Source organism: Orbicella franksi, chromosome 8 (genome assembly GCF_964199315.1).
Source record: "Orbicella franksi chromosome 8, jaOrbFran1.1, whole genome shotgun sequence".
NCBI lineage: Eukaryota > Metazoa > Cnidaria > Anthozoa > Scleractinia > Merulinidae > Orbicella > Orbicella franksi.
The window spans coordinates 17,376,321-17,389,471 of NC_138152.1; the positions used below are offsets into that span (position 1 = coordinate 17,376,321).

The following is a 13,151-nucleotide window of genomic DNA, read 5'->3' on the forward strand; positions in this document are numbered from 1 at the left end:
AACAGAAACAGTAACAGTAACAGTAACAGTGACAGTAACAGTAACAGTAACAGTGACAGTAACAGTAACAGTGATAGTAACAGTAACAGTTACAGTAACAGTCACAGTGACACTGACAGTAACAGTAACAGTAACAGTAACAGTGACAGTAACAGTAACAGTAACAGATACAGTAACAGTAACAGTGACAGTGACAGTGACAGTAACAGTAACAGGAACAGTAACAGTAACAGTGACAGTAAGAGTGACAATAACAGTAAAAGTAACAGTGACAGTAACAGTGACAGTAACGGTGACAGTAAACGTAACACTGACAGTGACAGTGAAAGTAACAGTAACAGTAACAGAAACAGTAACAGTAACACTGACAGTGACAGTAACAGTAAGAATGACAGTAACAGAAACAGTAACAGTAACAGTAACAGTAACAGTGACAGTAACAGCAAGAATGACAGTAACAGAAACAGTAACAGTAACAGTGACAGTAACAGTAAGAATGATAGTAACAGAAACAGTAACAGTAACAGTGACAGTGACAGTGACAGTGACAGTAACGGAAACAGTAACAGTAACAGTGACAGTGACAGTAACAGTGACAGTGACAGTAACAGTGACAGTGACAGTAACAGTAACGGAAACAGTAACAGTGACAGTGACAGTGACAGTAACAGTAACAGTAACAGTGACAGTAACAGTAACAGTGACAGTAAAAGTAACAGTTACAGTAACAGTAACAGTGACAGTGACAGTGACAGTGACAGTAAGAGAAACAGTAACAGTAACAGTGACAGTAACAGTAACAGTGACAGTAACAGTGACAGTAACAGTAACAGTAACAGTGACAGTAACAGTAACAGGTACAGTAACAGTGACAGTGACAGTGACAGTAACCGTAATAGTAACAGTAACAGTTACAGTAACAGTAACAGTGACAGTAACAGTCACAGTAATAGTAACAGTGACAGTTACAGTAACAGTGACAGTAACAGTAACAGTTACAGTAACAGTGACAGTGACAGTAACAGTAACAGTAACAGTAACAGTGACATTGACAGTAACAGTAACAGTGACAGTGACAGTAACAGTAACAGTAATAGTAACAGTAACAGTTACAGTAACAGTGACAGTGACAGTAACAGTAACAGTGACAGTGACAGTAACAGTAAGAATTACAGTAACAGTGACAGTAACAGTAACAGTTACAGTAACAGTGACAGTAACAGTAACAGTTACAGTGACAGTGACAGTAACAGTAACAGTAACAGTTATAGTAACAGTAACAGTAACAGTAACAGTAACAATAACAGTGACAGTGACAGTAACAGTAACAGTGACAGTAACAGTGACAGTAACGGTGACAGTAACGGTGACAGTAAACGTAACAGTGACAGTGACAGTGAAAGTAACACTTACAGTAACAGTGATAGTAACAGTGACAGTAACAGTAAGAATAACAGTAACAGTAACAGTAACAGTGACAGTAATAGTAAGAATGACAATAACAGAAACAGTAACAGTAACAGTAACACTGACAGTAACAGTAAGAATGACAGTAGCAGAAACAGTAACAGTAACAGTGACAGTGACAGTAACAGTGACAGTGACAGTGACAGTAACAGAAACAGTAACAGTGACAGTGACAGTGACAGTGACAGTAACAGTAACAGTAACAGTGACAGTAACAGTAACAGTGACAGTAACAGTAATAGTGACAGTAACAGTAACAGTGACAGTAACAGTGACAGTAACAGTAACAGAAACAGTAACAGTAACAGTGACAGTAACAGTAACAGTAACAGTGACAGTAACAGTAACAGTTACAGTACCAGTGACAGTGACAGTGACAGTAACAGTAACAGTAACAGTAACAGTGGCAGTAACAGTAACAGTAACAGTGACAGTGACAGTGACAGTAACAGTAACAGTAACAGTAACAGTGACAGTAACAGTGACAATAATAGTAACAGTAACAGTGACAGTAACAGTGACAGTAACGGTGACAGTAAACGTAACAGTGACAGTGACAGTGAAAGTAACAGTAACAGTAACAGTGACAGTGACAGTGACAGTGACAGTAACAGAAACAGTAACAGTAACAGTGACAGTAACAGTAACAGTAACAGTGACAGTAACAGTAACAGTTATAGTAACAGTGACAGTGACAGTGACAGTAACAGTAACAGTAACAGTGACAGTAACAGTAACAGTAACAGTAACAGTGACAGTAACAGTAAGAGTAACAGTGACAGTAACAGTAACAGTAACAGTGACAGTGACAGTAACAGTAACAGTAACAGTAACAGTAACAGTGACAGTAACAGTGACAATAACAGTAACAGTAACAGTGACAGTAACGGTGACAGTAAACGTAACAATGACAGTGACAGTGAAAGTAACAGTAACAGTAACAGTGATAGTAACAGTAACAGTAACAGAAACAGTAACAGTAACAGTGACAGTGACAGTAACAGTAAGAATGACAGTAATAGAAACAGTAACAGTAACAGTGACAGTAACAGTATGAATGACAGTAACAGAAACAGTAACAGTAACAGTGACAGTGACAGTGACAGTGACAGTGACAGTGACAGTGACAGTGACAGTGACAGTGACAGTGACAGTGACAGTAACGGAAACAGTAACAGTGAAGTGACAGTGACAGTAACGGAAACAGTAACAGTGACAGTGACAGTGACAGTAACAGTGACAGTGACAGTGACAGTAACGGAAACAGTAACAGTGACAGTGACAGTGACAGTAACAGTAACAGTAACAGTGACAGTAACAGTAACAGTTACAGTAACAGTAACAGTGACAGTGACAGTGACAGTGACAGTAACAGAAACAGTAACAGTAACAGTGACAGTAACAGTAACAGTAACAGTAACAGTGACAGTAACAGTGACAGTAACAGTAACAGTAACAGTGACCGTAACAGTAAAAGTGACAGTAACAGTAACAGTTACAGTAACAGTGACAGTGACAGTAACGGTAACAGTAACAGTAACAGTGACAGTAACAGTAAGAATGACAGTAACAGAAACAGTAACAGTGACAGTAACAGTAAGAATGACAGTAACAGTAACAGAAACAGTAACAGTAACAGTGACAGTGACACTGACACTGACACTGACACTGACAGTAACAGAAACAGTAACAGTAACAGTGACAGTGACAGTGACAGTGACAGTAACAGTAACAGTGACAGTAACAGTAACAGTAACAGTGACAGTAACAGTGACAGTAACAGTAACAGTAACAGTAACAGTGACAGTAACAGTAACAGTAACAGAAACAGTAACAGTAACAGTGACAGTAACAGTAACAGTAACAGTGACAGTAACAGTAACAGTGACAGTAACAGTTACAGTAACAGTGACAGTGACAGTAACAGTAACAGTAACAGTGACGGTAACAGGAACAGTGACGGTAACAGTAACAGTTACAGTAACAGTGACAGTGACAGTGAAAGTAACAGTGACAGTAACAGTGATAGTAACAGTAACAGTAACAGAAACAGTAACAGTAACAGTGACAGTGACAGTAACAGTAAGAATGACAGTAATAGAAACAGTAACAGTAACAGTGACAGTAACAGTAAGAATGACAGTAACAGAAACAGTAACAGTAACAGTGACAGTGACAGTGACAGTGACAGTGACAGAAACAGTAACAGGAACAGGAACAGTGACAGTAACAGAAACAGTAACAGGAACAGGAACAGTGACAGTAACAGTGACAGTAACAGTGACAGTGACAGTGACAGTGACAGTGACAGTAACAGAAACAGTAACAGGAACAGGAACAGTGACAGTAACAGTAACAGTGACAGTAACAGTGACAGTGACAGTGACAGTGACAGTAACAGAAACAGTAACAGTAACAGTGATAGAGACAGTAACAGTGACAGTAACAGTGACAGTAAGAGTAACAGTGACAGTAACAGTAACAGTGACAGTGACAGTGACAGTGACAGTGACAGTAACAGTAACAGAAACAGAAACAGTAACAGTAACAGTGACAGTGACAGTAACAGTGACAGGAGCAGAGACAGTGACAGGGATAGTGATAGTGATAGTGATAGTGATGGTGATGGTGATAGTGATAGTGATAGAAATAGTAATAATTGGTATGTTGGGTCACCGTGAAGTCTGCAAATGTTGATTATTTCAGGAGATCAGGAGATTGCATCTGTCTGTGATCTTTTTAAAAGAACGCCTTCTGACAAAATGTTGGGTCTTGAAAGAAAGAGCTTTATTTAAAACAACACCACAAAACATGCAACAAAAACAGTATCTCTCTACTGCACCTTCATTAGTTGTTTCAATTATTTCCTGGACATTTTCTTGATATTCTCGTTTGTTCTGTGACTGTTTCGTTCTCTTCTGTTGATCCTTTCGCCAGTGTGCAAGATTAACGGCAATTATCCGTCCCATCGCATTGTCATAATCTATCGGCATGGATAATAAATGAACGATTATCTCGTCAATTTAACAACAGGTATTAGATTTAACACTACGGGATTGTCGCCTAACTGTATTTAGCTATCTGTTGAAAGAGGTTTTTCTCAGGAGAAAGAGGGGGGAGGCGGCGGGTATACTACGTTCTACCACCAGAAGCTTAAAACAAATTTCGGGAGTCGAAGAGGCACTTCGCGCAAAGTTTAATACGGAATAGGAACTAAGAGAAGAAAATATCCAAGCACCAAAGACTGGCTAGTCAGGTTTATCGATTAAAGGACAAAGTTGAAAAAAAAAATTTTTGATTTCATCTAAGTGTCCGTGGGACCAAGTGGTCCACACCGCCGGAGGTTATCGCGGTTTCCGTAGCGGTAACGATTCGGAGTATCCCTGCTCCCCACAGAGTTTCCCCGCCCCTCCCCAAGCGTTAAATTTGCCGTGTCTATTTATACATCTGGGTGGAGAGGGGCGCTGTGGGAGTAAAGTGTCGATGTTGCTCGAGCTTTCATGTGAAACATAACTGATCGACCTTTCACTAAAAATGTGCGCGCATTAATTTGCACTGCTGTGGAATTTATTTTAAAATTAGGGATAAATTTGCCAGTCGCACTATGACGTTTGTAATCAGAAAGGTATAAAAAAATACTGAGAGATTGGGAGATTTCATTCAGAAAATATGTGCCAACATCACAATTAATATGACTGACAATTTAATTGAACTAACCTTTCTCAGCTATTTCTTTTATCTCAGGATCATTGACTAAATTTATGTCGGCTTGAGTCCGTCCTGCAATGAAGAAAACAACTATTGTAAATTGAAGCATGACATAACAAAGGGGTACGTCTTCCTTTTCGTCGCAGTCCATCATTGCCCTCGATGAACAAAGGGTTAAGAGAACAAAATATTCCTAAATTAAGGTCCGGTCCACGCGTATCCGGATATTTTTGAAACCGCAACTTTTTCTTTCCGGATTCAAAAATTTGCCCATCCACGCGTAGCGTATTCCAGTCGAATTCGCCTGTCCACACGCATTCGATGGTATCCGGATTCGCTCTAGAGAAACAAGGCCTACATGTTGTGCCGCCATATTAGTTTATTGTTCGGTAGGACACGATTTTTCTACGTCATCGGATTCAAAAATATCTGGATTCACCAGTCATCGGATTTGGTGCGGATTTATTTTTTTCCACTTGGGAGAGCGGATTCAAAAATATCCGGATTCGCTGCCGAATTCGCCGGATGCGTGTGGACGGAGGCCGTATCCGGAAAGAAAAAGTTGCGAAATCAAAAATATCCGGATACCTGTGGACGGGAGCTAAAGCTAGTATTTATTTGACCACTCATTCTTTTGATTACAGATTCTGGAGCCCGGCTCTTCCACAGAATAATAGGAGGCAAAGGAATAGAAAATGCATGTATATAATATTTGCAAAGCTGCTTCTTTGGATTCGATCTTTAATACTTCTTATAATATAAGTACATTTACTCGATATCCTCCTACATCGATCCTGCACCTAACAATAATCTAATCATTAACTTAAGCTGCATTATGTGAGCTTGTTTATTTGGGACCTGAACACAGAATGCCACAATTTAAGAAGATCGAGTGCAGCTAACTGGTTAGGGGCAAAAGCCCAAAGGTACTTGATGTTCAGTTGAAACATATTAATGAACTGATATTTATAAACAATCTTTTGGCCCAGCAAATGTGATCTGTTCGCCAATGAGAAAGTCATGATGTTCCAGCATTTTAAGAAACGTTTCGACCAATGGGAATGGCAAATTTGGAAAGTATTCACGCCAAAGTCCGCTGGGTCCGCAGAAACGGCGTATAACCAGCAAAACACAAATAAGAACAAACCGATAAGCCCTTATTTTATTATATTTATTTTATTTTATCTGAAGTGTAAATTATGTATTGGTTCTTAGGCAATCTGTGTGCAAGAGTTCGGAGTTATATCTATGACCTACGCAAATTAACTCTCTTCAACTGAGAAACGTGTCAATATATATTGTTTTTGTTTCAATCGAAAAGGAAAGGGGGGAGTGGTAGGGATTTAGAAAAATTCAGAAACTGCCGAGCTATTTTCAACCTTACATGATGACACTTGTTCCGTGTAATAATAATGATAATAATAATAATAATAATAATAACAACAACAATAATGATGATGAAAATAATAATAAGAAGATTATAAATGAGAATAATAATAACAATAACAACATGTTTAATAAGTCTACATGTAGATTGATAAACTTATTCACCGGGTCGGTCAGGGAATTAAACATTTTACTACTCCGTTATCTCTCAAGTATAGTTAAATTCTCATCTGGTGACTTTTCATTTTTTATCGGTTTTTGACAAGAAGCAGGTGGGAAGAAAGTACAGACCACGTTCTTAAAGTTAAACTTCATCGTAGGTGCTTACTTGTGAGTAAACGTTTATTTAACGTATCGTAAGACGAAAAAACGCCGTGAACGACTTTAAATCAAGTTAATACAAGGTGCTCAAAGAAACAATGACGCTTCTTCTTTGTTCATCTTACCCTAACCCGCTGTGTAAGATACCTGTGCTTTAACTTTACGATCCCTGTAATGTCAGGTATAGGATATTAAAACACCTTTTAGGGAAACCAGACCACAAATAAATAATATATACCACAAACCTATTTTCCTCTTGAAAGAGTGTGAAGATGCTATTTACATTTACGATCACTTGCAAGCCACAAATTTCACAATGTTGAATTTCACGTGAAACATATTTGTTTTTAAGCATGTTGTGGCTACAATATTTACATGTTTTGATTATTATGATTTGCGGGTGCCGCACCGTGACGGGCACTGGATTAAGAATCACATCGAAAAACACCAAAGTGCCAAAGAATCATCAATTGCTTAAACTGAACAACTCCGCACCTTGGATACATAAAAACAGCGTTATAAGTTTAAAAGATATTCCGACAAAGCGACAGACACAATCACACAATGTGGATGATAGCGATGATTCAAACTTAGAGACCTACGACAATCAAGCCACAGATGAATTTGATGATAAGGACACGGAAGAGGCACCATCCTACAGACAAGTCATTTTAGATCCAAATGCTGGTAACGCGTTGAGATTTCCTCGTCCGTATCCTTTTCATCCGTTACACCATGTCCCTTGGAACCCTTACATGGGACCCGTGGAGATTATTCCAAATCCGATTCAAGTGCATCATTATAGAAAAGTACCAGTGGCCATTCGTGTGCGAAAATACGAAAACGTTCCTGAACCGTATTACGTACCTTATAAACCTACAGCTGATTACACGGTGACTCATGTGGATGTCTTCAACCCAGGTTCGTATAACTTTTTATCAATACATCTTTTAGAAGTATCCTATAATAGCCGGGGCCGGTTATGTTTAGCACTTGCCATGATGAGTATTCGAACGAGTTAATTTATTCAGCTGCTTTGAATCTAAAGCGTAAACGGTAAGAGGAATATTGTGACAGGATAAAATGGAAAATGATCCGAACCAATAGTAACAATCCTAAGAAATATGTTTAGTCTCAAAAAGGAAGAGTACGAGACAAAATAATCTTTATTTTTCTCAATTTAAAGCTTTCAAAACATGGGCATTGTATAAGACGTGTCCGCGTTTACTCAAGAAATGGTTATTCCAAATACCATTACACATGTATTAGCTTCAACAGTTGCCAAGGTGACTATGATGTTTGCAGTGAGAACTTTTTGTTGGTTTTAGGTAATCCATGCAGAAATGGCGGCATCGTAGTATCCAGTCAATTTGGGTATCATTGCCTGTGTTCAAGAGATTACCATGGAAGGTTTTGTGATGGTATGGAACATGCAATGTATTTCCTCTCTGAAAACATTTAGCAAAAAACTAGAAAATTAAATTGCAACCCTGGGAGTTTCCACAGTACACAAGTACATTAGATTACATGACATGACATGACGTGACATTGCATTGTTGCATGATTAACATGTTTTGAAATCGCATGACACGACATCAGTTACATTAGCGTGCATTGCACTTAATTATTGTTACGTTGCTTTGGATCATCTTTTAGCGTCTAAGCGATAATGAAGCAGGAGAAAAAAGTGTTGATTCCAAAACTTTCACGACAAGGTATACGTAAAATTATTCTTCTGCAGCATTAGGCTGGCTAGCATGAAAGGTCAGTGTTAAGAACCAGGAAGGTGACTGCCATTTTAGGTTATTGCTGTCATGCAATAATTGCTTAATTACCTTATTACATGAAATTTTCGCGACACGTTAATTTCGCGAATTTCGCGATTTAAAAAAAATCGCGAAATTTAAGTGACGCGAAATTAAAGTGACGCGAAAATTAAATGTCGCGAAATTAACATGATGCGAAAATTAAGTGACTCACATTACGTCAATAATTTAAAAAGCGACTTTATTACCATTACACACGTTTATAACAATCATTTGAACTATTCTGTGGTAATGTTCTGGTCCTCTTCATCACTACTGCTTTCCGTCTCCACTCCAGGTAGCACTTCTTTTGTACAATCCTCAAACTGTCCATTTACTGGCTCCTTGTAGTGCTGTTCCATTAGTTGCTTAAACCTTTCAATTGCCTTGTAGACACTGTGAGAACATCTTTCTTGTTACTGTTTACATAATCAGTTGCGCTTCTGTTTATTTGGACGTTGTTGATTAAGTTGTTTGATCAAATTCAGGGACATCATAAATAACATTGACAAAGAAATATAGTGTGCCTCACTCAAAAACGCGAAATTAAAGTGAGCAAAATGCAAATTTTATGCAAAATCGCGAAATTAAGGTGTCGCGAAATATGCGAACCTCAAAACCGCGAAATTAACGTGTCACGAAAATTTCATGTAATAAGGTAACTATATAGAGATGTTGATCAATTATGCTCTGTCACATTTCAAATTGTAATTGTGTTTACAGCCAAGTTGTACTGTACATCAAGCCCATGCGAAAATGGAGGAACTTGCGAGGAAATAGAAAACAATTACCAGTGCCAATGCAAACCTGGATACATGGGTTACAACTGTGAAGGTAAAGCAAATAATATACTTTACACGTGTAAATTTACTTTAATTAAAGTATGTTTGGAATCTCTTAAATGTAATGGCATGTTGTTTAAGCTGATTAGTTAACGCTTTTCCAAAATTAGCACTTTAATGTTTTTACATTTGCGCCAAGGTATAAATACACTATACCAACTTAACCTTGTTTTCGATAAGTAAAACGAATGTATCACAGTGGGCAAACTTTAAGGAGGGTAAAGTTAATATAATTAAGCTTTTGCTTTCCCCTTTCTCCTCCACTCCTCTATTATTTGTCAAGTAATAACCTATAAAGTTCACAGCTGAACTCGTTTCTAAGCGTTGCATTTTTTGATTACCTTCATTTTAGAAAAGAACGCTTGCAAACCAAGCCCCTGCAAGAATGATGGAGAATGCGTGGAGACTGAAAATAATTACAAGTGTTATTGTAGACCTGGATTCATAGGCAAACACTGCGAAGGTCAGTGATAAAGGAAAATCCTCGCATGCCATTCCATAATTGCACATAATCAGCAGTTTAATACAATCCCAGACAGCACTGGCAAGTAACTAAGTCCTAAAAATGAAGATTGAAACGGAGCAGTTTATTCATAAGATAACCACAGAACTGCATTTTACGTTTCGTTGTTGTCACTGAGTTTTTCATTCGTTCGAAGGCCACCAAACTAGTTTATTAGTTTAGTTATTGTGCAATCTTTGATTTCCGATTTTAATTTACTGTACCAGTGCATGGTAAAATATTAATGTGAAGGGTCTGACTTCACCAGTGTCGATAAATGGCGCCAGCGCGGTGACACAGCTAGTATAATAATAATAATGTTATTTCCTTATCTTACTGCTATAGACCTGGATTATTGTGACCCAAACCCTTGTCAGCATGGCGGCTCGTGCCAACAGAGACACGGCTTCCACGAATGTATTTGCAGGGAAGAATTCAAAGGAAAAGTGTGTGAAAGTGAGATAAACAAAGTGTTTTAGCTTTGTCTAAGAGTACTTGTTATCCTTAATCGTTTTATCGCCTCTTCTTTCTCGATATTTGCCATCACCGAAAGATTTGACGGGGTAAAAGAATGAAAAAAATCGGTCACTCCCTAAGTAAATGAATCCATTGCAGTCCTTAATGAGTCTATCTAAATCAACCATCAATAATTAAAGATTGTTTTCGTGATAATTCTGTCCACGATCTTGTTCTATTCAGAAAGAAGAGCATGTTTCTCCAACCCCTGTAAAAATGGCGGTGAATGTGTTGAAGACGACTCAAGATTCCCTTGTGTCTGTCCACGAGGATACAGCCCTCCGTACTGTAACGGTAAGTTTATTTACTGATATAGCCCTCCATACTGTAACGGTAAGTTTATTTACTGATATAGCGCTCCATACGTATACTGTAACGGTAAGCTTATTTACCAATGTAGCCCTCCATACTGTAACGGTAAGCTTATTTACCGATGTAGCCCTCCATACTGTAACGGTAAGCTTATTTACCCATGTAGCCCTCCATACTGTAACGGAAAGCTTATTTACTGATATAGCCCTCCATACTGTAACGGTAAGCTCATTTACTGATATAGCCCTCCAAACTGTAACGGTAAGCTTATTTACCGATGTAGCCCTCCATTCTGTAACGGTAAGCTTATTTTCTGATGTAGCCCTCCATTTTGTAACGGTAAGCTTATTTAATGATGTAGCCCTCCATACTGTAACGGTAAGCTTATTCACTGACGTGGTCCTCCATAACGAATCTTAAGGCCCGGTTCAAACGTCGAACTGGAGCCGAACCTAATAGCCCCAATTAAGTACACAACGAGATCGACGTTTGAATCAATTAAGTTCTACAGATGTTATTTGGGTCGACCCGAGAATTAAGTTCGACGTGGCCAATCGGTCAGTTCGACTACGGAGCGACTCCGATTCAAACGTCGAACTTTTATTGTACCGAACCTAATGCATACATTACAAACTACATTAAATAAATCAATTTTTACCCAGAGTTCTGCACGTTTCCTATTTTTGTCATGCGCACACAGCTTGTTTTGATCTTTTGGAACAGAATGGCGAGAAGAGCGGGAAGAGCGAGAGGATATGTGTTCCTCCTGCTTCGAAAGCACGAAATATACTTGCTTGATGTGCATAAACCACTTCTGTATGCGGTGTTCCGTATTGGAAAAAAATGAGAGTGTAGCGGGTTGGAAAGCAGGCAGTTCGGTGACGTACTGCGATTCATGTTTTTGAGAGAAAATGACAAAATAAATGAATCTTGAAGAAACCGACGACAGGAACGAACTGGACGAGGAACTGTGATGTTCCTTTGGGAATAAGCAATAATATCAGGCAAACCAAATTCAAAAATCATCTTCGGTTGTTTAATGCTAACTACATCCGGAGTCGCCTTCTTCGACTCCTTGATCGCACTTGCAGGAAAAGCAAGCAAGGTCTTCATTTCCACAATTTGTCTTTCCAGAATATTTTTCTGCCATTTTGGTCAGCAATAACCGCCGTTTGCAATAGTGTCTCTTTTATTTCTGCAATTAAGTTCGACTAAATTAGGTTTGACGTTTGAATCGACTGCGAACTTAGTTATTTAGGTCGACCCAAATTGGTATTACGTTCGGCCATGTGAAGTTCAACGTTTGAACCGGGCCTAAGATTGCAACTCTGATTATGGTGGACAAATTCAAAAAAGAAAAAAACAAAACCTTACACCGATCGCAAAACGGGAAGCAGTATTTTTAGTCACGTGCACATACTATACAGGTAAGTTTATTTACTGATGTAGTCCTCCATACTGTGAAAGTAATAATATTTACTACCCTTTAGAGAAGTTTGGTGGCTAGCACACGTAAAACAAATTAAACATATTGAATATCAACTGTGTTTTACTGCGTGATTCTTTCTTCTTTCAGTGCATGTATGTGATTCCAACCCTTGTCTAAATGACGGCAGGTGTGTTCCGAGGAGAGCAGGATTTTCCTGGACTTATCGATGCATTTGCTCCTTCCTTTATAAAGGAGAGAATTGTGAAAGTAAGCTATTTTATTGACTTTGTTTGGGCGATGTGCATGTCACATGCATGGCGAACAGATTGCTACACATCCAGTTAACTGAATGTTCTACATTCTATATTCTTCCTTACAAGCTGCCTGGCAAATCAATGACTGTCAACCCCATGAAAGCTTAATGAAGACAGATTTATCTAGACTGATTACTGCCCAAACACAAATTTAAACATAGAAAAGAACAGGTGATTAAAAAGTGGCATAAGTGGACCGTTTGCATCTTTTGTATTCATCTTATGATTCCCCGCACCTAGCTGCAGTTACGCAGTTTTGCTTGATCAGTTCAGTTCTTCAGTGTATTGTTGTGCTTTTCAAGCTCTTAGTACATTAGTATAGACTAAGAAAATCAAGTATTGTTATGGCAAGTTTAATATCTGTAATATGAACTATCTCCATGATATTGTGGTCGTGTTGTTTCGTCCTCAGCATGATCACAGTGGAAATTGTTGTCTTTTTCATACGCGTCCATTGAATTTGACACATCGCTTGATACCTTGATTAGTTCGTTCCATGCCTAACAGTGATACACTTTTCTCAACAGTTCCCAATCCTTGTGTAACAAA

The 13,151-nt window shown here is 38.5% G+C and overlaps 2 protein-coding genes across 2 annotated transcripts in view; one reads left to right on the forward strand and one right to left on the reverse strand.

The window, feature by feature from the left end:
* Positions 1 to 13,151, reverse strand: part of LOC145494708 (uncharacterized) — a 43,442-nt gene that overhangs the window by 22,255 nt on the left and 8,036 nt on the right. Inside the window, exons 4-5 of the mRNA XM_081474271.1 lie at positions 5,185 to 5,247; positions 4,310 to 4,450 (exon numbers count right to left, since the gene is read on the reverse strand). Of these exons, the coding sequence (XP_081330397.1) occupies positions 4,310 to 4,450; positions 5,185 to 5,247 (204 nt within the window). The remainder of the gene's footprint in view (positions 1 to 4,309; positions 4,451 to 5,184; positions 5,248 to 13,151) is intronic.
* LOC145494709 (uncharacterized) overlaps positions 5,255 to 13,151 on the forward strand; it is a 25,296-nt gene continuing 17,399 nt past the window's right edge. The window contains exons 1-8 of the mRNA XM_081474272.1: positions 5,255 to 7,803; positions 8,211 to 8,303; positions 9,411 to 9,521; positions 9,882 to 9,992; positions 10,377 to 10,487; positions 10,731 to 10,841; positions 12,436 to 12,555; positions 13,130 to 13,151. The exon at positions 13,130 to 13,151 is cut by the window's right edge and continues 131 nt beyond it. Of these exons, the coding sequence (XP_081330398.1) occupies positions 7,236 to 7,803; positions 8,211 to 8,303; positions 9,411 to 9,521; positions 9,882 to 9,992; positions 10,377 to 10,487; positions 10,731 to 10,841; positions 12,436 to 12,555; positions 13,130 to 13,151 (1,247 nt within the window). The 5' untranslated portion in view covers positions 5,255 to 7,235. The remainder of the gene's footprint in view (positions 7,804 to 8,210; positions 8,304 to 9,410; positions 9,522 to 9,881; positions 9,993 to 10,376; positions 10,488 to 10,730; positions 10,842 to 12,435; positions 12,556 to 13,129) is intronic.